Source organism: Sciurus vulgaris, assembly GCF_902686455.1.
Source record: "Sciurus vulgaris genome assembly, chromosome: 1".
Taxonomy (NCBI): Eukaryota; Metazoa; Chordata; class Mammalia; order Rodentia; family Sciuridae; genus Sciurus; species Sciurus vulgaris.
Window position 1 is genome coordinate 130,459,755 of NC_136461.1, and position 27,629 is coordinate 130,487,383.

The 27,629-nt window shown below is 39.3% G+C and overlaps 2 protein-coding genes and 1 pseudogene across 4 annotated transcripts in view; 2 read left to right on the forward strand and 1 right to left on the reverse strand.

Moving 5' to 3' along the window:
* RB1CC1 (RB1 inducible coiled-coil 1) overlaps positions 1-7,723 on the reverse strand; it is a 71,712-nt gene extending 63,989 nt beyond the window's left edge. For both annotated transcript variants that reach the window (XM_079136389.1, XM_079136388.1), the window contains exon 1: positions 7,584-7,723. The gene's annotated coding sequence lies outside the window, so the exon portion shown is untranslated. The remainder of the gene's footprint in view (positions 1-7,583) is intronic.
* Positions 4,965-27,629, forward strand: part of LOC306665182 (uncharacterized protein) — a gene marked incomplete at its 5' end in the record, with an annotated part of 55,537 nt that continues 32,872 nt past the window's right edge. Inside the window, 3 exons of the mRNA XM_079146510.1 lie at positions 4,965-5,031; positions 7,279-7,497; positions 7,548-8,160. Coding sequence (XP_079002636.1) covers positions 4,965-5,031; positions 7,279-7,497; positions 7,548-8,160 — 899 coding nt within the window. The remainder of the gene's footprint in view (positions 5,032-7,278; positions 7,498-7,547; positions 8,161-27,629) is intronic.
* On the forward strand, positions 15,846-17,320 carry LOC306654409 (peptidyl-prolyl cis-trans isomerase-like 1; annotated as a pseudogene). Its single transcript has 2 exons — positions 15,846-15,862; positions 15,914-17,320. The product of its transcript is annotated as a peptidyl-prolyl cis-trans isomerase-like 1 (transcript).

Sequence of the window (27,629 nt, forward strand, 5' to 3'; positions counted from 1 at the left end):
GTGTCTCTCTCTCGTTTAGGTATCAGGGTGATATTGGCTTCATAGAATGAGTTTGAAAGGATTCCCTCTTCTTCTATTTCATGGAATAAAAAACTCTACACCAAGAACACAAATAACCCAGTCAACAAATGGGCTAAGGACATGAACAGACACTTCACAGAAGAAGCTCTACAAGCAATCAACAGATATATGAAAAAAATGTTCAACATCTCTAGTCATAAGAGAAATGCAGGGCTGGGGAGGTAGCTCAGTTGATAGAGTGCTTGCCTTGCAAGCACAAGGCCCTGGGTTCAATCCCCAGCACCACAAAAATTAAAGAAAAGAAAAAAGAAATGCAAATAAAAACTACCCTAGGATTCCATCTCACCCCAATTAGAATGGCGATTATCTACAAGCAACAACAGGTGTTGGTGTGGCTGTGGGGGGAAAAGGTACACTCATACATTGCTGGTGAGGTTGCAAATTAGTGCAACCACTCTGGAAAGCAGTGTGGAGATTCCTTAGAAAACTTGGAATGGAACCACCATTTGACCTAGCTAACCCACTCCTCGGCCTATACCCAAAGGACTTAAAATCAGCATACTACAGTGATGCAGTCACATCAATGTTTATAGCTGCTCAATTCTCAATAGCCAGACTGTGGAACCAACCTAGATGCCCTTCAATTGATGAATGGATAAAGAAACTGTGGTGTATATATATACAATGGAATATTACTCAGCCATAAAGAATAATAAAATTATGGGATTTGCAGGCAAATGTATGAAATTGGAGACTATCATGCTAAGTGAGATAAGCCAATCTTAAAAAAACCAAAGGACGAATGATCTTTCTGATAAATGGATGATGACACATAATGGGGGGTTGGAGGGGGGCAAGAATGGAGGAAAGAGGGACTGTATAGAGGGAAAAGAGGGGTAGGAGGGGTGGGGGGAAGAAAAAAATAACAACGAAACAAACACTATTACCCTATGTAAATGTACGATTACAAAAATGGCATTCCTCTACTTCATGTACAGAGAAACAAGATGTATCCCATTTGTTTACAATAAATAATAAATTTAAAAAAAAGAGAAAGTTAAACTGGAATCAAGCCAGGGACATACCTGTGATCCCAGTGTCTTGGGAGATGTCTCCGGGGGCCCAGGCATTATGATTGCAAGTTCAAGTCCAATCTAGGCAACTTAGACTTTGTTTCAAAATTAAAAATAAAAATGGCTGGGGACATAGCTCAGCAGTAGAGCATCACTGGGGTTAAATCCCCAGTACTGCAATGGATCAATCAATCAATCCATTACAGACAGGCTGCTTCCCTCCTCAACTATCTTCCCTAGAGAGCCTTCCAACTGCGTATAGAAAGGTACAAATGGCCCAAAATGCTGCAGTTTCTTTGAAGGTACCTTTCCTACAACCTCTGGCTCAGTATCCAGATATTTCACTTAATTTCATCATCTGCCAACCAACCCCTCTGAGTATGTGAAAATGCCAACTCTGATATAGGTTGAATAACATAAAAATGGTAGTAGTCTTTGGAATAAGATTTACCTACATTTAAATTCCATCTAACCCAATGAGGTTCAGATAACCTCTACACATCATTATGATCTATAAGCTGAAAGCATACCTTTTACAGAATAGGTGAGATAGCAATAATGTACTTCAGAATTCAGTGCCAGGAAAATACTAAAAATTTCAAAAATGGTGCCAATTATGGGTCTAGTTAAACTTCAGTATTCAATGGCTTCATAATTACCCATCTTTCTACTACAAGTAGTCCATACATGAAACCTATTTTCATTCTATGTATTCCTGCCAGGTAAAATTCCCACCTCTGTTTCTCTAAATTTTAAAGTCCTATTTTCATTTCTGTGAAGTGTTGCCTGGTCACAGGTGAGCTACGGTGTTCATTTTTCCCTTCTCTCAATTTACAGAGCTCCTAACTAGGTATATTTATAACGTAGTATGAATTATGTGGGTTCAAAAAAAATCACATTATGAAAGGACAATTTGTTCTTCCTAAATCCTTCTCTTGGCTTTAAGTGAGAGGAAGAAGAGAAGGTATATTTTAACAATTATGGAAACCATTACATTTATTTCCAGTTGTATAATAGTAACAACTGGACTTACATACCCATACACAAAAGCAGCAGAAGGTATCTCATGAAACACTGTCGATCCAATTTAGCAACTGGAGATTAATATTGAGAGATTACAACCATGATGACTAGTCAATCATTCCAGCTTACTGCAAACTATTCTAATGTAGTCAAAGCTTAGAATTAGCACCTTCATATTAAGAGATGAAAAGGGGAAAACCCTGAAGATAAATTCTGACCTTCAAAACTAAACATTCATTCATTATTCACCCAATATTTTGGGTGTTTCTAAGGATGTCAGACATTGTACTAGGGGCTAGGACTACAAATACCTTAAAGTTGCTTTCAAGCTAGGTATGGATGTGGATGTTACCAGATAAGGCAAACTGAATGCTTCCTAAAGAAAAGACAAATCAGAATAATTTTGCCAGGGTTCTACCTCAGCCAACTTCAATTCTTAGCAATTCTGTGTAACTGAAGGCATGACTACAGCATCAACAAAAATAATGTCAGCCACAAATGGAGTGATTAGGTTGCCCAAGGACTGAAAACTGGGTGCTAGCCTCTCCAAAAAAGATGTATTCCCATTTGACACTATCTTTTCTCTGCCAACAGGAAAAGAGGAGGAAAAATAAGAATAAATCACACATCTTCCTCACATTCTCCAAAAGAAAACCATCTTCAAAAAGGTCTAGGTTCTCCTAAATATATGTCTGCAACTAGACAAGCAGCCCCCTGTAAGGACAGCACCAAAAGAATGGCAGTAGCATTCAGAAGTTTGTGCCCAAAGGCAGCAAACAGGAAGGCAAAAATAGCAGCCCAGAAATAAATTTTTCAATGTAAATGAAAAAGTTTAGAGTTTGCCCCTCAGATTTATTCCCTAAGTATATAGGAGACATAGGCACACAGATTTATTTGGTTTCATAAAAGTGAGATGACATTATACATATGTCTATGTACCTTGTTTGAACTGCATAGTCACATACAAATCTATGTGCATTGGTACAAATAAACATATACCATCCATTTGTGTCCTTTCCTAAAAAAATAAAATGCATGACTTTAGTGAAAATAAACTGGTTGCATGTTTTATAATATATATTGGAAGTAAAAAATTTTTAAATTACCTAATGACAAATATTAAAATTAGTTTGTATTAAACCACAACTACCTGTAAACAGCAATATCAAAAAGCATGTGCTGCCAGGCACAGTAGTGCACACCTATAATCCCAGCAACTCAAGAGGCTGGGACAGGAGAATTCCAAGTTAGAGATCAGCTTCAGCAATTTAGCAAGACCCTAAGGAACTTAGTGATATCCATCTCAAAATAAATAAAAAGGGCTGGAGATGTGGCTAAAGGGGTGAGCGCCCATGGGTTAAATCCCCAGAACTCTCCCTGCCTTCCAAAAAGAAGCATGTACAAATCTGTAATCTTCAGTAAACAGTTACCAAAGGCTGTGGAAATAAACAGTATGGTACTGAATTAAGATTTCAACCAATGTGCTGGGTAGTTACTACCGATGATTAGGTATAGAATATGAAGAGAAAGAAGTGGATAATCAAGTCAGTAACAAAGCAAGTGAATCAATTATTTCAATATTCTAGCATAATTACAAACCAATAAAGCATAAAAACTTGAAAAAGCAAAATCCATGAATGGAGGAAAAATTGTTATTCCACAATCCTCACTGAGAGCAAAACTAACCAACAGAAGAAAGGATGGTATTAGCACCCAAGTACTGCATGTACTTGCAAAAACTGATTTATAAGGGGATTTTTCTGGGGATGGAAAGAAAGGTCATTCTCTCATGGACAATGGAGGTCCAAGTCAGGCTTCCTAAGTTCAATATGAAGAATCAAGAAAATGCAATAATCTTTACATTCTTTTATCTGACAGTGAATACAAACTCTTTAATCTAGAATTCCACAGTCTGCTATTGTAGTCTTCTATCCATCCTACCACCTCAAAGCAATCTACATATGTCATTTTACATCTTTAAAATTTCCAATGATTTGCTATTGCCTAAAAATACACATGTACATTCACAACTAGTCCCTCAAGTTGTGTGCTACAGGAATTCCAGGAAGGAAGGAATTTGATTTCACTGCTTTCCCCGTCTTGCTGGGTTTACTGGAACTCACCTCTGAGCCTTTACACATGCAGCATTAGAGTATATTATAGTTTCCTTACTATGACTTGATTATCCATACAATTCCATTTTTCTACTCTTCTCCCTCACTCATGCCAGTCCATCTTCAGTAACCTCTTCATTTTTCCTTGTATATGCCTTGAATGTCCCAAGCCTTCACACTTACTGTTCCTTCTGTCAAAATGTTCCTTTTCCCAGACAGACAAGCATCTAGCCCCCTTAATTCTCTTGGGTCTTTAATCAAAAGTCAATTAGCCAGGACTTTGAGGCCACCGTATCTACAGTTTCAAATCCATTCTCCATTCCTGCCTTTTCTCCTTAGCAATTATTGTACTGCCCGTTTTATTTTTAATGAAGACAGGCATTTGAGTTTGTTCACTGCTGCATCCCAGATTCTAGAGCAGAACCTAGTAAGTACATAATAAGTACATGTCAAAACTCTGAAATGGCTAGGACATTTTTAAAGAGAGAAGAGACTTATCCATGTTACCTTATGCTTTTCTTCCCAAAAATATCCTTCTAAACCCTACAGAAGTTATACCAATTTTCAATAATGCCCTTAGTTGTTCTTATACATGACTCCAGTTTTTTCGAAAGGAACTTCTTAAAAATTCTTCTTGTTTCAGTGCTATTGTTTCAGAGCCCATTAAAAATTCTAATATTCCAGAGTTAATAATTCAGTCATCTCACTGTGGTAAGTAAATAACAAAAGGATCATGAATGTTCGTGAAGATCATGAATACTGGTGCAAAGAAACTGCCAGTGTTTCTGACAAAGAAAAGTGTAAATGGAGTGAAAGAATATAATTACCCAAATAAAAAAAATTTACTAGCCCTTCTTTAAAAAAATAAAATAATCCCAGCCACTCAGAAGGCTGACACAGGAGGATCACAAATGAGATCAGCCTCTGCAATTTAGCGAAGCCTTAAATAACTTGTTGTGTCCCTACCTCAATATATTAAAAAAAAAAAAAGAGGTATTAAAGGAGGTGGGGCACTGTGGATGTGGCTCAATGGTACTGGGTTCAACCCCCAGTACTAAAAAAAAAATAACAAAATAAATGATATACATGTACAAGGTAAAGCATAGAGTCCTCAAACACACGCTAAATGTGAATAAAAATTTAAAAAGAATCTCTAAATTAGAGGCCAAATAAAAAAAAAAAAATCTTTCAAACTTACATATAATTTAAGTTCGACATTGTGGCATTCAAAAGAGATCCTGAGGCTTGGATGTGGCTCCATGGTAAAGCGCTTGCCTACCATGTGAGAGGCCCTGGGTTGAATTCCCTGTGCTCAAAAAAAAAAAAAAAAAAAAAAACAGAGGTCTGTGTCTGTGTCCTCTGCATTTATGGCCTTCATGAATTTAATTTGTAAAATCAATCTGCTATACATTCTGACCTGCTGTTTATCAGCTCAATCTGCTATACATTCTGACCTGCTGTTTATCAGCTCAATCTGCTATACATTCTGACCTGCTGTTTATCAGCAAGGGTCAGAAAAACTTTTAAAACCAAGAGTACTGTTTAATTGTCTTTACTGACATCCAGTCACAGAAAGGATCAGGCCCAAAAATACTATTCAATTTGATTAACATTAAAGATTTAAAACAGACTAAATGATTTTAAAATGAAGCCAAAAGTCAGGTGTAGTGCCACAAGCCTGCAATCCCAGGAACTACACAGGCTGAGGCTGGAGAATAGCAAGTTCAAGATCAGTGTCAGCAATCTAGTGAGGTCCTAAGCAACTCAGTGAGACCCTGTCTCAAAAGAAAAAAAAAAAAAGGGCTTGGAATGTAGCTCAGTGGTAAAATATACTTGGGTTTAACTTCCAGTATCTAAATAAATGAAGAAACACACAGCATGAAAAAAATAAAGCATGGCCTAAGTCCATATCAAGTTTCCAAAAGCATACATTAAATAAAACTATCTAGGTTTTGGTACACAATGATAGATGGTAAAAGAGACAGGCATTATTACTGAGAAAAAATGTTCATTCAGATCATGCTGTTAACACTAAACACAAAGTATTTTCACACCCCTAGCAATGGTCCCCTTATACATCCAATAACCCAAATAATAAAATCAGTCACTTTCTTCAGAGGTCCCTTCACTTCTCACCATAGTTAACCAGAAGTGCAAGGACTCTTTTTTTTTAATCATTTATCAAAGTACATTAAAATATTTTAAAAAAAATTTTTTTAGCTGTAGATGGACACAAGACCTTTATTTTATTTATTTATTTTTATATGGTGCTGAGGATCGAATCCAGTGCCTCACATGTTCTAGGGAAGCGCTCTACCACTGACCTACAACCCCAGCCCAATAACATTTTTGATTAAACACACATTTAAGCCTTTTTAAAAGTCTTAAAATTTCTAACTTTTCAAACCTTCACATAAATGACACTAGTCCTATCAATACAAAAACTTCTAAACTACACTAAAAAAAGGTTAGCAAAACGGGCACTCTTTAATGTTTACATTAATATGTAACATTAATATGTCTTGTAGTGACTTTATTAATGGTGAGCACATTAGTGTTCCTTGGCACCCAGGCCTACCTATACCACTTTATGGTATGACCACACTTGGGAGTCAGAACGGAAAAGCCTAGATTATGAAACCATAAACAGAAAACACAGCACATCCACTGGCCGGCGGAAGAAACTATTGCTACTTCACTCAGAAGAGGCCACTTCTGTAAGTAAATGTATTTTTGTATCTACCAAAGAAGTTGTGAAACCCGCACGCACACCCCATCCCAAATCTATCAGTGAGGCGGGTGGAGGCTGAGTCATTCCTAGGAGTAACTTTACACCGATCCTTGCACTTCGGGGGGTCGGGACAAAGACCTCATCTCTAGGTTCCTCCCATTCTGCGCTTCGTTCGGCCTCGACCCAACCCCACTCTCTAGTTTCTTTAGCCCAGCACACCTCTAGGGCAGAGCACTGGCAACGGTGACCTGGGTGAGGCTGCATCCCGGTGGGTTCGGGCTTCTCTTGCCCTCGGCCACTCCCGCGATTCCACCAGGTATTGAACAGCAGCGCTCTCGGGAAGTGGCCCTGGGGACCTCAGCTGAGAAAGCCACAGGCAGACCCATATACTCCGCAGCCCGGTGGGGCATTGACTTGAACCGCTTTTGTCTCCGAGAGCTGACGTGCGGAGAGGGCGGCCGCTGTGCAACACCTGCCGGGTCCGGACGTCGGCCCCGGGATGAACACATCCGCACGCGGACCGGCCAGGACCCAAGTGCCACTGGCTCACCGTGCCAGGGACCGCCGCGCGGCCGTGGTGTCCAGATGGGGGAAGGGGACGCGGGCGGCGGCGACACTTACCTGGCAGCGCCTTCTCCTCCGCCGGCGGCAACAGCACAGCCGGCGGCCCCCGGCACCATCTTCCGCCGCCGCCTCGTCCTTGGCGGCGGCTACCAACCGCCCATTCGGCACTGCCAACCGACACAACCGCCGGTGTCCCGGGCGCCCGCCCGCCGCGGCCCCGAACTACGGGTAGAAGGGAGGGGTCAGGGCGGAGAAGGACGCAGTCAGGCCCCTCGGCTCTGGTTAGAGGGCCGGGAATCAAGGGGCCGCGGCCAGTCAGAGCCGAGGGGCCCGGGCGACTGGAGGACCCCGAAGCAGCGCCGAGGGCTTGGCAGGGCCGCAGACACGGCCGCGGCTGGGTTTGTTATTGTCGACTCCGACTCTTCCTCCGCGGAGCATGCCGGGAAACGGCCAGCTGCGGGGGAGGGGCGCACCGGGCGGCGCAGATTAACGTTTGCGCAGGACCGGAAGTCTGTAGGCTGCCGGGAAAGGGGCGGCTCGGTCTCTGGTTGCGTTGGACTTGGCTGTCCTGCCCTGACCTGGGAAGATTTTGCTGGGGTGTGCTAGTCGCCGTCCCGGCGCGGACTTCCTCAAGGTGAGTTTGACCTTCCTTGGTACAGCGAGGAGGCCCGGGCTAGGCAGACCCTGTCGAAATTTGGATCCACCCCAGCGAAAATAAGTTCTTTTCCTCAACCTATGGAGGGCAGGGAGCGAGACCACCCAGAATTTGTGGCCCCCATAGTCTGTTTCCGGATAGCCCTAGGATGGGATCAAGGCGACAGGTTGAAGTATCTGGAGGTCTGAGCCCTTGTCTGGCAATTCTGCCCCCAGGACTCCCAACCGCTGGAACTGCAGGCAGCTTGGCAAGTGCCCCTAGTGCTTTCTCAAGGGTGGTGTGGCACAGTTCTGTTTAGACCAGGTAAAGCAAAGAAACCATCCCAGAGAGAATTAACGTTAGGTCGATCGGAATAAAATTTTAAACGCCACCACCACCGGTTTTCAGCTTTATAAATACTTGAGTTCTCCAGTAGGTTAGTGGTTAGTGTGAACACTCATGTAATGGGAGACAGTTTCAGGGGAATTCATGCCTCTGTGAAATTCATCAGCCTCAAGCAGTGACTTGAAGCCACAGAGCTCGAGTTTTAAAATCTGAAGAACGAATGTTGTACGTAGAATAATTTTATAATACTTTTTTAAATTCCTGTAATATCCAGGAGTATCTGGTTGAAATAAAAGTTCAGAGGTGAGACCTTTAAGTCACCAGATCTTTAGAGTTGTCTTTGCAAAAATGAGCAGTAAAAGGACACCAAACTAAGCAAGATTTGTTGTCCTTCACATGTATGGTGGATACTGAGAACCACTGACTGGTATGCGTTAGTGATTCTCAGTTTCCATCACACTGACCAGATATCTGAAAGTTGATTAAGCCAGGCAGTGTTTACCATTGTTTTTAAATTTGTGCTGCCTACATAGAAAATATTGTCTGCAGAGGTATCTCTTTATAATCTTTGGCATGTCATATTGCTTGTTCAGTTTTTTTAAGCTAGAATTGTGTCATACCACTCCAGCAAAATAGAGCAGCAATGAAGATTAAACACTAAATTGTTATTATCCCTTAGGGAAAGGTGTAAACTGACAAGTGTGAAGAAATCAGGCACAGCATAGTAATCAGCATACAGAAAATATATGGTAAGGAGGATTTTGACCAGATATCTTCCATGGGAAACAACAATATAAAACCTCTAAAGAACATATTGGTACTTGTTTTTCCTCTTAGTTTATCAGTGACATTCATCATTGTAAATACACTCCAACTTAGTATGTGAAAGTATTATATCTATGACAGTCTGTTAAATAATAAAATGTTTTACTGGTCTGTCTGAATTCTTTGAAAAAAAATCAATCATTCTTTTTTGAGGGGGAGGGGAAGGAGTACCGGGGATTGAACTCAGGGGGACTCAACCACTGAGCCACAACCCCAGCCCTTTTTTGTATTTTATTCAGAGACAGGGTCTCAGTGATTTGCTTAGTGCCTCACTATTGCTGAGGCTGACTTTGAACTCCTGATCCTCCTGCCTCAGCCTACTGAGCTGCTGGAATTACAAGTGTGTACCACCCCACCTGGCAGTTAGTCTTAATTTTCTCTTAGCCATAGGATTGGTAAGAAATTACCAGAAATGATTGATTAACACCTTATTTTACACCTCCATTATAAATGTTTACATTGTATGTGTCTCACATTGTTTCCTAGGGATAAGTGAAAATGTGTTAAATGTGTTAACGTTAATTCTACTATAGATGTTTATAGATGTGTGAATATCTAGGGGAAATATGTTACTAATAGTGCATGTGGGGCTGGGGTTGTAGCTCAGTGGTAGAGCACTTGCCTTGCATGTGTGTGGCCCTGGGTTCGATCCTCAGCACCACATAAAAATAAAGGTATTGTGTCCATCTACAACTAAAAATATTTGAAAAAATAGTGCATGTGTCCAAAGTATAAGTCACCTGTCCACGTTTAATTTCCTTCATACTAAGCCCATTGAATGTCCTCTGCCCTCTCCCATCCTTAACAAGGAAGGCAGCATCACATAACCGAATGAAGAGTGCTGAAACTTTTTGTGAACTAAGTTATTTGCCATTGGTTCAGTCTGTATATCTCCCCCTTCCCTTAGGAGCTGTATCTCCTTTTGTTCTATATCTGTCCTGGGTGCTCCTATATCTTTGTCCATTTATTTGGTTCTCTTCCAAGTTTTTAGGTAATTGTAACACACTGAATAATGCAAAGATAGGGTGCTGGGTAAGATGAGAAGAAAGACACTAGGCATCTTTGTATAAATATTTTTCTAATTAGTCATTATTAGATGTTTTGGTATAATTTTAGGGAGGGCAAAACAAGCAGTTGCTTTAGAAGGATTATGGAGGGATTATTTAGGGTCCACTGATAAACACCCTAAGTACTTCAAATCAGTTCAGAGTTTTAAAATTTTATTTTTCCTTTAGGTCTTAATTTCAGTGTTGAAGTCTTTCCCTGACATGCCTGCAATTCCTAAGAAACTCACATTTAATCTTTTGAATACCTAAACCTTGCTGATTATAAGCTCTTTTTAAAAGTTTCCCTAATACTTGGGTTTACAGTGTTGTACATTGTGTTAATAAGCATTTGTTGGCAGTGACACATCTTATTCAAGTTCTCAATTCATACCTGTACTGACCCGCTACTAGTCTCCATTATTTATTTCATCCAAGACCAATGTAATCCTGCCTCTCCTGCCTAACAGTCTTCACTTGGTTTTGTATACTAGATGCCATTTAAACATCTAAACATGGCACACAAAACTTTCCATGATTAGATCCCAGTCTATCTCTCCAATTGTATCTCCTTGCATCTTTTTCTTTTATACATGCCTTATGTAAATTTGCCTATCCAGGAATGTTCTTGCCCACTTACTCACTTTCTAAATCATCCTTCAAAACAGCTTGGGCATTAGCAACTTCTGACCTCCAGACAGTGTGGTAATCACCAATCCTACTGTTGTATATCACACATCTGCAAATTTTTTATCTCCTTTTAATTTATGAAAATTTAAATTCCCCCACATCCAACATTGGTGATGGAACTCAGGGCTCCTATATGCATGGCAAGCACTGAACTACATCACCAACCCTTTTTATTTTGATTTTAAGACAAGGTAAGGTCTTGCTAACTTGCCTAGGTGGCCTTGAACTTGTGATCCTCCTATCTCAGCCTCCCCAAGTAACTAGGATTACAGGCAAGTGCCACCACACCTGATCGGACTTATGCATTATTATTTTAAATTCCTAGTGGTCTGGGGTTGTGGCTCAGGGATAGCACACTTGCTGAGCATGTGTGAGGCACTGTGTTCAATCCTCAGCACCGCATATTAATATATAAAATAAATAAAGGTCTGTCAACAACTAAAAAAAAAAAAAAAAGTTCCTAGAACATTTTGGAGAGCTTGCTGTAGGTGACAAAAATATTTATCGAGCCCAGTGTGGTGACCACATCTATAATCCCAGCAGCTTGAGAGACTGAGGCAAGAGGATTCACAGGTTCAAAGACAGCCTCAGCAACATAGGAGGCTCTAAGCAACTTGGTGAGACCTCTTCTCAAAATAAAAAAAGAAAAAGGGCAGGGGACGTGTCTCAGTGGTGAAGCACCCTGGGTTCAGTCCCTGGTTACCCCCACAAAATTGTAGAATGAATAAGTTCTACAGATATTTATATTGAAGGCCACTAAGTAAGTTACTATGGCAAATTCCTGCCTTCAAATACCTCAAAGGCTAATTCAGGGGACCGTTAACAAAATTTGCAGAGGCAAGTTTATGTGGCACTAATCCTTTATCAAAGTACGTTCAGATATTAGGAAAATCAATATACATAATAATTTTGCCAACTCTCTCTGATTTGTGATTTCATTTGGCATATGCATTAGACATTTCTCTTAGAACTTGGTGTCATTACATTCATTTTCTTTCAGGTTATGTTCAAAGCAACAGTCACAAGTCATAATTTCGCTTTATTCAAAGTATGAATGAATCATAATTGTCCATTTTTAAAGGGGTTAACAAGATATATTGTTTCAGACTTTGTTTTTAAAATCAGAACTAATTTGGTGTACGTGATCATGTGCTATTAAGAGGCTGTGAACACTGTGATTATTAAGTTAATATTTTCAGTACTATTTACAGTACCTTAAAGCTGCCCTACGCAGTTGGTCTGTTGGTACTCACACATATTAATGATAATGATGATAGTTAACTTATGCATGACTCTCTTCAAAGCTAGTGATGAAGTTGAAAAGCTAGTGAGCAACACTGTTTCTAATGCTGCAAACACACTACAAGAAGTGTTTCAAAACAATAGATTGAGACAAAACATTTACAAATATTTTACACATTGAAAGAGATATCTCCTTAGCATCATATTTTATTCGGTTCCTGTTTTTCTTTGAGTTTAGCAAAGTGTCCCACAGTAAGCTGGACATGATGTTGAATGCCTATAATCCCAGCAACTCAATAAGCTAAGGCAGGAGAATCACATACTCCAAGGCCAGCCTCAGCAACTTAGCAAGACTCTCAGTAACTTAGAGCTTGTCTCAAAAATAAAAAAGGACTGGAGAGATATAACTCAGTAGGAGAGCATCCCTTGATTCAATCCCCAGTCCCTCCACCCCACCTGCATTTTTTTTTCCCCCACCAAAGTAGAGCTGACACTATTTCTGGAATGCCTTAAGGAGAAATAAGCCAATCACAGATGTCAAACCGATATCCAGGTGCTTTCTGGACTACAAACTTCTTTGAAATCTACATTACAGAATACTTTCAGCATATAACCAAGTACACACAGATAGGCCTCTATAGTAATGAAATGTTTCAGAAGAAAAATACTTGCTGCTTGTGACTGATATTTTCCATTCTTTTCCTCCCATTTCCCCCCATACTAGTCTTGACCCACTGTTCATTTTACTACCACCTAATAGTTCAAAATATATTTGATTTAATGACACAGGCCCCGGATCCCAAGATTCTTTGCTTTTTTTTTTCCCTGTCCTTAAGTACCTTGTTATTTTGATTGCATCTCAATAGTGGGAGGTGTGGTTATTTAAAAAAAAAGAAAAGAAAAGAAACTTTACTGAAGCTTATAAAACACTTTCCAATGTGTCTTACATGCCAAATGTGGGTTTTAGATTTATAAACCTGTTTTGTTATCCTAACAGCCCTACCCAGATTCTGTAAGTTTTTTCCAGTTTTACAGGTGAAGAACTGAGGCATGGAGAGGTTATTACTAATTCACTATATTTCCTTCAAGTTAATTTTTTATTTTTTATTTATTTATTTATTTATTTTAGTGTCAGGGATTGATTGAATCCATGGATGTTGAACCACTGAGCCACACCCTAACACTTTTTATTTTATTTTTATTTTGAGACAGGGTCTCACTAAGTTGCTTAGTGTCTCACTGAATTACTGAGGTTGGCCTCAAACTTGAGATCCTCCTGCCTCGGCCTCCCAAGTCACTGAGATTACAAGGATGCACCACTGTACTCAGCTGTGACCTTAGTTCTTTATGACTTCTTTAAGGAAATGCTTGTTGATCATTCTTTGAATGAATTTTAATGTTTGTACAAAAGCAATATGATAAAAATGTATGTAATGAAGCCTACCAAAACTTTTTAAATACATACAAAATAAAAATTAAGTGATTTTTTTTCCCTTTGTGTGTACACTTTCTGCATTTTTACAACTACATCTTTGAAAAATGTATCATCTTTTGTAACTTAAAATCGCTTCTTTTGTTTATCATACACAATTAAAGATTTTTACCCAAGGTGCTTATCTGTTTATTTTGGTAACATCAGTTTTTAGGTAACATCAGTTTTTATTATGTTTTTTCAGATGATCCCTTTTGTTTTAGTCAATCCTACCCGATGTCCATGCATGCAATATTCTTTTCCCAGTTGTCATTTTGTTTTTTTCTTCCAGTACTGGGCAATTGGATCCAGGGCCCTGTACATGCTAGACCAGTACTCTACCACTGGGCTATATCCCTACGCCTTTTTGCTTTTGAGACAGGGACTCACTAAATTGTCCAGGCCACCCTCCAACTTGTGACTGTCCTTTTTCAGCTTCCCAAGTAGCTGGGATTAAAGATGTACATCTCTGCCTGTCATTCATTATTAATATGGTTTATTTAAAGTGACACTTACAGGGTTTGGTGGCTTACACTTGTAATGCCAGTGACCCAGAGATTCAGGAAGCTGAAGCAGGAACATTGCAAGTTCAAGGCTAACCTCTGCAACTTAGGAAGATCCTGTGTCAAAATTTTAAAAAGGTCTGGGAGGTAGCTGAATGTTAGAATATGCCTGGGTCTAATTCCCACTACTGCAAAAACTGCAAAAAACACAGAATTGAATGTCTGGAAACCTGGATTCTAATCGTACATCAGCATTCTATGTTATGTTTCCTTAGTAGCCCATTCTTTCATCCTCTTCTCCATCAAATTGTACTATTCTTGAATCCCTAATTGCTACCACTTCCCAGTTCTCTCCTTGGTAAATAGTCTCACTTCCTACATCGCTGAGAAAATAGAATTTATGAGTAAAGAACTCCCTTACTCTTCTGCCATGCAATCTGTAACTATTTATACCTATACCTATTCTCCCACCAGCCCCTATTCTGTCCCTGTACTTAAGATATCCATGGGCTTTTGACACAATCCCATTTTACTATCTCATTTTGTCATTCTCTGGAACAATTTGGTAAGTGTAAACTTTAGTTCACATGTATGAAATTATTACAAAATGTAAATATCTTTAAAATTGAAAGGTGGCACATGCCCCGTATCTGATCTATTGGGAGGTTGGTGCTGCAGAGTCCCAACAGACCAGATTTGGCCACCTGTTACCTCAAGAGGCCAGAGGAATGAGTGGTGGTAAAGTAGGAAAGGAATTATTTCAGTGTGGCCATTCCAAGAACTGGGTATTGTAGATTCTCTCATATGTGTCAGCTTTAAAAAAAAAAAAAAAAAGTAGACCTGAGCCGGGTGCAGTAGCAAAGACCTGTAATCTTAGCAATTTGGCAGGACCCTGTCTGAAAACAAAAAGTAAAAAGAAGGGATGTCACTTAGTGTCCTAAATCCTGTCTTTGAAGGTACTGATAAGAGCTCCATGTTTATACAAAGGAAAGACAAAAGCAGTACTGGGCAGTGAGGAGAGGGATAAGAAGTATGCAAAGTCAAGCAATCTTGGTCAAACTGTAGTCTAGTTAACCATTACCCTAGGTCAGTTCTGGGGTTTTGCTGCCTAGGAAATTGTAACTGCTTGAGGGGACAGTTGGGTTCCCATCATGAGATGATCTGCCTGAAAAGCTCAAGTCAGTGTTCCTGGAACCTGAGATAAACTGGAGAAATAACCCAGAATAAGGCAAGGGTCAAAATAGAATCAGTCCTGGATCCTCCTCTAAATCTCCCATTTTAAAGAGTTCCTGTTACAATAGGACTGCCAAAAACACAGGAAACAAGCAAAAATTGACAAATGGGATTACAGTCGATAAAAAGCTATGCAGCAAAGAATGCAATCAGTGAAAAGACAACCTACAGAATGGGAGGAAATATTTGCCAACTACCTAAGACACTAGGGTAATATTCAGAATATATGAAGACCTCAAAAAATGCAAGTAATCTGAGAAGAGTTCTTCCTTCTCTTTGTCCCCTTCGCCTAAATCCTGGAATCAAAAGGGTTGAACAGTGGGGACTGGAAGTATGCGCAGCAGCAGAGGGTCCCCTGCAAATCACCAGAAGTAGCACTTGTTAAAGGAGAATTCCAATAGCTTCGTTATGGCAGCCATTCCCCAGACTCCAGGCAGCCGCCCAACCTTTACTTGGAGACCAGCATGGGAATCATTGTGCTGGAGCTGTACTGGAAGCATGCTCCCAAGACCTGATAGAACTTTGCTGAACTGTCTCATCGAGGTTACTACAATGGCACCAAATTCCATAGAATCATCAAAGATTTCATGATCCAGGCTGGTGACCCAACAGGGACAGGTCGAGGTGGTGCATCTATCTATGGCAAACAGTTTGAAGATGAACTTCATCCAGACCTGAAGTTCACTGGGGCTGGAATTCTTGCAATGGCCAGTGCAGGGCCAGACACCAATGGCAGCCAGTTCTTTGTGACCCTTGCCCCTACCCAGTGGCTCGATGGCAAACACATCATTTTTGGCCTAGTGTGCCCGGGCATAGGAATGGTGAATCGAGTGGGAATGGTGGAAACAAACTTCCAGGACCACCCCCCTGTGGACGATGTGAAGATCATTAAGGTATACCCTTCCGGGTAGACTTGCTGCCCTCGTGGGCATACCCAAGTCTTTTGCAGGGGCCTCAGCAAACCAGCTTCCAGATGACCAAGAGTGACATGTAACTCAACTTCATTTTGGCCTTGAATCTGTTGGCTCTAAGGAAGCTTGGGGTCTTGGGTGAGTTAGAGATGGAATATACCGTAACAGGAAGCTTCTTTTTTCTTTGCCTAATGCCTAGGCTGACAGGGCATTCACAGAAATGCCTGTATATGTTTATTTACAGGTTACTGCCCACTGTGGACAACCCATATTTCTCCTTGCTGTGCATGTCTGCTCTGATACACTTGGAACAAAGTGAAGCAAACTGTGTCATCTTACAGAGCCTAAACAAACTTGTTCCTGGAGAGATTCTGGCCTACACTGCAGTCTCTGGTAGCTGACAACCACAGAATTCAAAACCAAGTAGTGTCTATCAGCCTCATTAACTCTGCACACCCCATCTTAGTCTCCTCAGTCTCCCTGTTCTTCCAGGGAACTTGTATGTCTCTATATTTTCCCTCTCAAAACCAGAGCATCAACACTGCTGTTTCTGATGCTTAAACATCCCACGCAAAGCCACATTGAATTTTTGCCAAATGAAAAATGCATCCAACAATCAAGTTTCTAAAAGGGTACCAAGTGAGGAATGATAATGTTTAATAATTGAGAAAGGATTTTATTAGAAGGAAGCAGAGGCATTGACCATTTTTTCCCCAGAAGTCTGTAGTGAGCACAAGGATAGACTGCATTCTCCTTCAGAACTGTGCTCTCAAGGAAAAGTACCACCTAAGTTTTTTAACTTAAGATGTTAGAGAAATCAGATGACAGATTTTTGTACATTAAAAAAAAAATCTTTCTGGGTTTTAGGGGAGGAATAGGGATGAGAGGAAGTTAATACCTATGTAATACACAGCAACTTCCCAAATAAAATGCTGTTGATGGTTAAAAAGAAAAAAAATGCAAGTAATCCAATTTTAAAAATGAGCAAATGATCTGAATAGGCACTTCTTAAAAGGTGATATACAAATGGCCAACATTTTGGAAAAACGCTAAATATTGTTATCAGGGAAGTGCTAATTGACTAGTGAGATACAATCTCATCCCATTTACAATGGCTATTATAAAAGCTAAATGTTAGGATGTAGAGAAAAAGAACTCAAACATTCTTGGTGAAATGTAAAAGTCATTATGGAAAATGGTATGAAAGTTTTTCAAAAAACTTAACAATTGATCTGTCATATGATCCAGATTTCCCACTTCTGGGAATATAACCAAAGGAAATGACATGGGTAAACCAGAGATACCCACACACCCACGTTTATTGTCTTTATTCACAATAGTTATAAGGGAGTTAGTCTACCTGCCCATAAGCAAATAAATGGATAAATAAAATGTGGTATGTATAAATAGTGGAGTATTGGTCATAAAGAAGAATGATATCCTATCATTTGCAGCAAAATAAATAGAATTGGAGGTCATGCTTAGTAAAATAAACCAGGCACTCTCATAAGTGGCAGCTCAAAAAAAAAAAAAAATGGACTTGAGCCTAATGTGCAGTACCCAAGGCCTGAAATCCCAGTGCAAGGCCAGCCTCAGCAATTAGAATAGTGATTAATAGTGATCAGGAAAGATGTGGGAATGTAGAGAGGGTAATTAAAGGGATGTTGGATTTGATCAGTAAGCAGTTGTATGTGTGGAAACATTACATTGAACCCTATTAGTATGTATAATTAACATGTTAATCAAAAATAATTTTTAAGAAATGTTTTACCCCTATCTAAAAGAAAAATCTGTACCAGGTGTCTAACATGCTAGAACACCACTGAATCAGGGAAAGAAGATAAAATATACAAGATGGAAAAGAGATACAGGAGTTGGCATGATAAAAGCTCAGGAATTTAAGATGAGATATGGAAATTAGATAGTGGGGCCAGAAGGGAAAATTGCCAATCTCTGAAACAAGATTAATTAGTTATATCTGTCATATTCTGCTTTTATTTTCTTGGTGTGTATTTGACAGTAGGCTAAGATTTGTAACTTGTTATCTGTTCTTACCACATATTTGAAAGAAGTTGCCAAGTAGTGACTATTTATTTATTTATTGATACTAGGGATTGAACCCCAGGACACTTTACCATTGAACTTACATTCTCAGTCCTTTTTATTCTTTATTATGAGACAGGCTCTCACTGAGTTACTGAGGTTGCCCTTAAACTTATTATCCTCCTACCTGAATCTCTAGTCACTGTGATCAGGGACATGAGCTACTGAACAGGAATTTTTAATTCTTCAAATGCTCCATAGCTTCAGCTGTGCCTTGTTCTGATCCCCCTTAGACACAGAGCAACATATTCTTCATTGCCTTCTATACCTTATTTATCTATCAGCAAACTGCAATTTTATGTGAGAAAACTGAAACTCAGGCTTGGTTTTGTTTGAAATATGATCTTGCTATGTTTCCAAGGCTGGTTTTGAACTTGTGGATTTGAATGATCCTCTTGGCTCAGTCTCTCCAGTAGCTGGTTCTTTTCTTTTTTAAACTCTCAACTTTTAAAATTCTCAATAGCACAAGGAAATAAAAAGGTAAAGAAACTCCCACATCAAAGTAAAATTCTCAGCATGGATAATTTTTACTGCTCTCAAAAACCAAACAAGATCCCAGTGTGGTGGCATGTACCTGTAATGCCTGTCCAGAAGAGGCTTCGGAGGCTGAGGCAATAGGATCTTAAGTTCAAGGCAGCCTCAAATTTAGCAAGAACTTCAACTTAGCAAGATCCTGACTCAAAATAAAAAATAAAGGGTCTGAGGAGGTAGCTCAGTGGTAGAGCACCCACCCATTGTCCCCCACCCCACTCCTCCTTAAATCCCCAGTGGCCAGTGGGGTACTTTTAAATGAAACTGCATCTTTGTTATACTATATGAACTTGAAACTGAGGTTTGAATTATTGGTATTTTAACAAAGCAGCCTGGCCAAATTTATTCTTCACTCAGTGTAAATATGGATGGGGTGTGGTGTCCTTTAACTAGCTGGAGCATCTCTGCAATTGAAAAGGTGACTGAGGAGGTGCTGTTTACATTTCTAAGTAGAAACATCAGGCTTGATGTATGCTGTTTCTTCGACTAAGTAGTAATTGAGGCTCTAAATTATGAAAAAGTAACCAGAATTTAAAAGCAATGAAAGACTATTTTTTCCAATAAATCCATTTACCTCTCAGTTCTTGAAATGACAACCAAGATCGGGGTTTTCCTTGTACAGCAACTCTTTTCTACTACTAACTACTGCAGTTACTACTTACTACTAACTACTGCAGTTAGTAGTAAGCATATTAACTACAGTCCACACCCAGATATTTGGCATGCCTTGCAGTTTCCTACTCATTGATTTGCTAGTTTATTCACTCCACAAACATCTGCCATGAACCAGGCACTCTGACAAGGTGCTTTGTCTATTCTCCCCTATTGTGATCACAACTAATTGTATTATATACATGTAGTATCTTTCTCCTCACAGTCCATAATCCCTTTATGCTTATCTCAAACATGTTGTAACTTGTGACTAGAGAATATACCTAGTTCATCTCTGCATACCAGGGCCTGAGCTTGAGCTTTTAAAACACAGTATTGCTGGGCACAGTGGCATACAAATGTAATCTGAGTGGCTCTGGAGACTGAGGCAGGAGGATTTTAAGTTCAAGGCCAGCCTGGGCAATGTAGGGAGACCCCGAGCTGAGATATAGCTCAGTGGTAGCATGGCCCAGGTTTCAGTTCCCAGTGGACATCCTCCACCCCCAAAAAGTGTCAGTGTCAAAGATAAGCCTAATTGTCCATCAGTAAGTATGTGGATAAGTAAATGATAGAATATTTATACACTCCAATGGTATGCAGTAATTTTTAAGGAATCTATGAACTAGAGCCACATGTGTTAACAGATTCTTAAACAGCATAATATTTAAGTAAAAAGTCTAAACATTTAATGATATGCAGAATTAGAGTGTGAGAAAACCCGTGTGTGTGTGTGTGTGTGTGTGCGCGCGTGTGTGTGTGTGTGTGTGTGTGTGTGTATTATTTACTTATTTATTTTTGGTACTGAGAATTGAAACCAGGGGCACTCTTCCACTGAGATACATCCCCCCTTCTTGTTTTTTATTTTTTGACAGGGTCTCCCTAAATTGCCCAGTCTGCCCTTGATCTTTTGATTCTCGAAGTCAGCCTCCTAGGTAGCAGGAATTATAGGCATGCACCACTACACTGGGCACGTGCTCTTTATTCTGACTGGGCCATGTGCTCCTTTATCACTGCTGGGTTTATCTAAGGGTCCCAGGCTACCTACATGGTGGTGATCTACTTTAGAGTTATATACAACCTGACAGCTCCTCAGGCATGGTCTCACTACACAGCAAATTGATGGCAAAGCCTGATTAGAGAAGAAACTAGTTCAAAATGCTACCTCATCACCTGATTCTTAACACATTGGTAAGGAAATAGACAAAAATAAAAAATAAAAAGCTGTGGGACTGTGGCTTAGTGGTAGAGCACCCCTTGAGTTCAATTTCCAATCCAAAAAGGGATGAATTAGCATGCTGTATGTTTTTCAGAATAACACCAGGGGTCACTGTAAGCTAGACTCCTTCAAACATTTTTAAATGTTGATTTAATGTTAGTCACAAGATTTATTTAAATATTTAGTGGTAAGATTATTTTTAAAAACCATACTTTTCTAATATCGTATACTGCCTTTAATCATGTTTAAATTGTCCAATTTTAATTCAACTAAAAAGAAATACAATTCTTCACTTAGCATTTGTATACTTTCAGATATCTTTGGAAATTCCTGTTTCCAGCAAAAATTAGACCATTTTTCATATTTCAGTAGATAATACTCTTGAAATCCTGGAAGTTGAATTCTTGAATTTGCTGCATGTATAATATGATCTTTCTGCCTAATTTTTATCTGTTAGGAAAAGACTAAATTAGGATTTCTAAGATCCTGTTCAGCTTATAGGTTTGTGATCACACAATTAAACAAACAAACCATTTCATTTTTAAACATTCTAATGCTACACAGGAGTCTTTTCTTCAACTTCTGGAGGGCCATTTTTTGTTTAGAGGTGGGCCTTGGAATAAGCCTGGACTAGATCTAGGACTAGCAAAGATATAAATCCACTTCCTTAGTGGAGTCTTGGGTTTCAAAATCACAGAGGATGAACCTAAGCTCTTCCCTTGAAAAAAGCCAAATCTGACAGCCTTGTCTAATGCATCCCTTAAGACATACTTTGCACTGGTTCCTTAATCTTGACTTATTTCTATACTATGTAACTCCTTCTTCACCCACAGTGAGGTCCTGCTTTCCTCTCCCAACACTCCCTCAGACACACCCAAAGACAAACAACTGAACTCAATGAACCCAAACAACTGAACTCAACCCTTTCTCTTCTTTCAGCCTTGCAACCTTAAGTATTTGCTGAAGCCAATCCTACTCCCCAGGATGCTCACCTTCTATACCTCACTAAATTACTTTCATTTCTTTTCATGTTAAAGAGTTGCCTCCTCAGGAAGCAGTGGTTCATCCCTCAACATCCTATTCCCAAGGCATTTCCATGTCCTGTAAAGACTCATAATACTATAGTACCACATATGTCAGTGGGGCTTATCTTCTTGCTCATTGTCTTGAATGTAGCAGTAATATGCAAAATTATCTCTATCCAGGAATTTTTTTTTTTTTTTTTTTTTTTTTTTGGTACCATGGAGCAAACCCAGGGGTGCTCAACCACTGATTGACATTCCCCATCCCTTTTAAATATTTTATTTAGAGACAGGGTATTGTTGTTGAGGCTGGCTTTGAACTCCTAATTCTCCTGCCACAGCCTCCTGAGCTGTTGGGATTACAGACTTGCCCACCTGTTCTTGACAGCAAATCACATACCCCAGCGTAGTCCCCCATTCAGCACCCTAGCTGGAACTTTCAGTGGATCAGTAACTGAACATTCTGTCTTGATTTCATAGGATTCCTCTATAACCTTGTAGATGGGTCACTGAATATATCCATGTCAGCACTTCCTATATTTTTTCACCACATCTGATGACCTCAGTGCAACTTATTTAAGCTATATGCTTCTTTGGTGTTATTTCCATAAATCCAACCGTTCCCAATTTTACAGATGTATAATGACTTTATTAAGTAAACAAAAAGTCTGTGCCTTGCAATACACTGGACTCTGTGTTCATCATAGAGAATCACTGTCATTCTTACAATAAAGATTTCTTCTTAGTCTTAAAAAAGATAGTGGGGGCCCAGCACAATGATGCATGCCTGTAATCCCAACAGCTCAGGAAGGAGGATCACAAGTTTAAGGACAGCCTTTACAATTTAGCAAGACCCTGCCTCAAGATGAAAATAATAATTAAGAAAAATAAAAAAGGACTGGAAATGTAGTTCAGTGGTTAAAAGCCCTCTAATTGGGAATTTATAATATGAAAGGTGTAAAGAAACTACTGTCTGACTGTTTAATGTTAAGTATTTATGCTGAGATAAAATCAGTTTCTCTTGGAGGAAATTTTCCTGAAGTCTTGTAGTCTATCAGCAAATTAGCTTGGAGACCACATTTATAATCAAGTCAGTATAGGAGGTTATATATACGTGCTCACAAATAGAAAAAAATTAAAAACAAGTGTCTTTTTCTGAATCTATGTTAATCTTCAAGCTTCGCTGACTCTCATTGTGACTTTGATAGGGAAAGCCATTTGTAGACCTTTTGCTCACTTTTCAATTTATGTAGAGTAACTGTGATAGAATATTGTTAAAAATTTAAAAATTGGGTGTAGTGACACACTACTGTTAAGTCTGGCAACTGGAGAGTCTGAGGCAGAAGAATGACAGATTCAAAGCCAGTTTGAGCAAAATGAAAAAAAAGGGCCAGGGATGTAGCACAGTAGTAGAATGCATGCTTATGTGAGGGACCCTGGGATTAATTCCCAGCACAGCAAAATAAATAAACAAAATAAAAAGAGGGAAAGAGAAGATATTATTATGCAAAAATTACATGAGGACATTATTTTGGACTAAGTTTCTGCACTTGGCCCCAGTAGACCCAACTAAAAACCAAAATAGAGTCACTCACGCTAAAGTTCCATGTCAAACAGAGACTAAATGAATATCGGACCCTCTAAGAAATCAGGAGAGAGAAATAATAGTCATGTTTCCCAATCAAGAGTTTCAATTGGCATGATAATTTCCTCTCCTTTTATCCTTCAACACAGTAACCTAATGTTATGCAACCAATTATTTTTCAATTCTGTTATCCTGTTCCCACCTTTCGAGGAAAGTAAATTAGAAAGAGCCAATCCGCTTTTTCTTATTTGTTTCTGCTTTCTTCAGCCCTTCCATAGATAAATCGAACCTCCTTTGCTCAGCTCATCAGAACATTTAGTCTATTTTATGGAATGAGGTATCACCTGATCCCAGAATCGTCCAAAAAAAGTCAATTAAGGTTTTAGGTTTTTTTTTTTTTTTTTTTTTTTTTCTTTTTTTTCCTGTCATGCTGAGGATTGAATTCAGGGCCACTCTACTATTTATTACACCCCTAACCCTTTTTATTTTATTTTGAGGTAGATTCTCCTTAACATGCTCAAACTGGACTTCAGTTTGAGATTTTCTTGCCTTAATCTCATGAGTAGCTGGGATTATGGGTGTGCATCACCACATTCCACTTCAATTGAGAGCTTTAAATTTCTGTAATTGTGTCTTTTGATGGGATAAAAAAAATTCAAGCTGTGCATGGTGTCATACACCTATAATCCTGCTCCCCAGGAGGTAGAAAGAGAATCACAAATTGGAAGCCTGCTGGAGCTATTTAGCAAGACCCAGGAAGAAAGGCAAAAGAGGGGGAAAGGGGAAAGGAGAGGAGGTGGAAGAGGTAGAAGAGGAGAAATTAAAAAGGGCTGGCAACATAGCACTTGACCTACAATGACAGACATTAGGTTCAATCTCCAGCATCATACACACAAATTCATTGCCAACCTAGGTTGATATACACTTAAAAGGGATAAGTGGCAGGCAAGGTATGGCACATTTCTAATCCCAGCTAGTTAGGAGACTGAAACAAGAGGATGACAAATTGGAAGGCAACCTGGTTAATTTGTGAAACCTGTCTCAAAATTGAAAAAGGCCCATGGATGGGGAACAGGTCTAGAAGCACTCAGAATGGTCCAGCTTTTGACAATACAGCATCTAACAAAACTAGGCTATCCTGAACCCCTGGTAATAGAATCATCTACCTTTATGCAAAAAAGTTTGGGAAGCACCAAAATCTACATGTGGTGTGTACCCAGGAAGAATTTGAGGGGTTCTGTGCTGTAAGACCTTAAGTCATTATGAGATTGTCTAAAATGAAAAACATGTCAGCAGGACCTATAGTGGTTCCATGTGTACTTAACATGTCCATGATAGGATCAAGTGTGCTTTCCTTATTGAGGAACAGAAAATCATTGTGCAAGTGTGGAAGGCACAGTCAGAAAGCTAAATAAAAAAATGAAAGTTGGGTAATAAAAAGTCAAAAGGAAAAAGAAAAAAAAGGATTAGGGATTTACTTCAGTGGTAGAAGGCTTGCCTAGCATGTGTAAAGCTCAGCTCAATTTATTTACTGGTACTGGGGATTGAACCTAGGGGTGCTTAACTACTAAATCATATCCCCAACCCTTTGTATTTTTAATTTGGAGACAGGTCTTATTAAACTTCTGAGGCTGGCCTCAAACTTGCAATCCTCCTGCTTCAGCCTCCCCAGTTCCTGGGATTACGAGTGTACACTACCATGGGTGGCCCCTTATCATTGAATTGAAACATGTCAAACATGCTAAATAACTGGGAGATTATACAAAGAAAAATAGATAAACACTACCTACTACTGACCAGTCTCTACAATAGCTTATCAAAAATTCTCATCATAAACCAGGCACGGTGTTGTATGCCTGTTACCCTAGCCACACAGGTTCAATCTCCAGTACCAAAAAAAAAAAAAGTGCATGACACTATGATAATCCTTATTTCTCAAAAGGAACTCAAATAGGAAAGTGTGCCTAAGATTACCAGCTAGAACATGGCAGAAATAGAATTTCCAGCTAAAGTTTGACTCTGATCCATTTTTCTACACAGTTACCTGCATTTGGTTTTGTCATTTTTTATTTTAATCATTCTTGTAGGTATGCACTGATACTTGATTTTAACTTAATTTGCATTTCCCTAATGACTATGTAATTGAACATTTTCTTAGGTGCATATTTTCTGTCATCTGTATATGCTCTCATGTTCTTTGCTTTTTTCTAATTGGATTTTGTTTGTTTAATGTTGGTTGAGTTGAAAATTTTTTCTTTTATTTATCTATTTATTTATTGCAATATAGAGTAAAGAACCCAGGGGTGCTTTATCTGTGAGCTACATTCCTACATCCCTAGTCCTTCTATTTTTTATCTTGTGAAATTGCTGAGGCTGGCCTTGAATTTTCAGTCTTCCCACTTCAGCCTCCCAGGTTGCTGGGATTATAGGTGGTGTGCACCACCACACCCAGTTTGAGAGTTCTGTATATATTCCAGAGAGTAGTCTTTTTGTTGAATATATGACCTGTTGGGGGCTGTGCCATGTTGACCACATCGGCGAGGAGGTTAATTGACATAAGCACACTCAGGTGATTTATCGTCCACATACACAGTGTATGCGCATGTGTTCTCAAGCACTCCTAATTGTGCCTGATCTTTGTGTAAGAGGCATGGCCCTGCTCTCCGCCTCCTGGAGGTGATATAAGCGTAGGCAGAGCGAGACAGGATACACAGAGCAGCAGCTAGTAGGACCTGAGCGGCCACAGCGAGTAGGGGCAGCGGCGGAAGGCAGATCGCAGAGCAGAGAACTGAGACGCATCACTGAAGCACCTTAGGTAGACGTAGGCTTAGTTCGCAGGATGCAGGACGCACTAGTAAGAAGCAGTAGAACTTAAGTGAGGCGTAGCAAGTCTCTCTTCCTCTAAGCTCTAAGCAAAGTCTGTCCTTCTCTCAAAGTCTCTCTTAAGCAAAGTCTCTCTCTCCTTTCAAAGCAAGTAAACCTCATTTCCTCTATCCTCTATAAACAAACAAGCAAGAAAGCAGTGCACTAAAGAGAAAGATTGAAGTGCCTCAGTTTCCACTCCACCACCCATAAGACCCGTGCAAGTTGTTGCTGCAAGCGGTCAAGCGGTGACAAATATCCATGGATTTTGTACCGCAAAGAGCCAGCGACAATGACCCACAAATATTTTCTGGATACTTTTTTTGACTTTTTTTTTTTTTTTTTTTTTTTTTTTAACAGTACTAGGGTTTGAACCCAGGAGCACTCTGCCAATAACTACATCATCAGTCCTTTATTTTTAAATTTTTATTATTTGTGTAGTACTGGGAATTAAACCCAGGGGTATTCTATTGAGCTACATCCACATGTCTTTTTATCTTTTACTTAGAGACAGGTCTTGCTAAGTTGCCCAGGCTGGTCTCAAACTTGCCATCCTCTTGCCCGATACTCCCAAGCAAGAACGATTAGAGGAGTGCACTACTGTGACTGCTTTTTACATTTTCAGTATATTTCACCAAATGTAGTATGCCTCTGTAGTGCCAGCTACTAGGGAGGCTAAAGCAGGAGAATCCTTGAGTTCAGGAGTTAGAGGGCAGGCAGCCTGGGCAACATAGATCCCCATATTAAAAAAAAAAAAAAAAAATATATATATATATATATATATGCTTATAAAGGTTAGAGAAAAACATGGGTATTATGATAAGAGAATTAGAAAATGTAAAAAAATCCAAATCAAACCTCTAGAGATAAAAAATCCAATGTCTTAGATGAAATACATAAGATGACACAAATAGACAAGGCACTGCAGAGTACAGACTTGTGCAGTTGAAGACAAAGCAATGGAAACTCCAAAATGAAACTTAGGAAAGATTTGGAAATTTTACAGCGCAACCTAAAGTAGCCTAAATAACGTATAAGTAGGGTCTCAGAAAGGAAGAAGTAAGTATTCAGACAAAAATATTTAATGAAATAATTACTATTTATGAAATATTAAAACTATAAACCATTTGATCAAAGAACAACAAATTCCAAATAAAATAATCACAGCCTAGCATACCATACCTAGAAGTAGATGACAAATTATTATTTTGGGGTGCAACTTAAGAACACACCAGT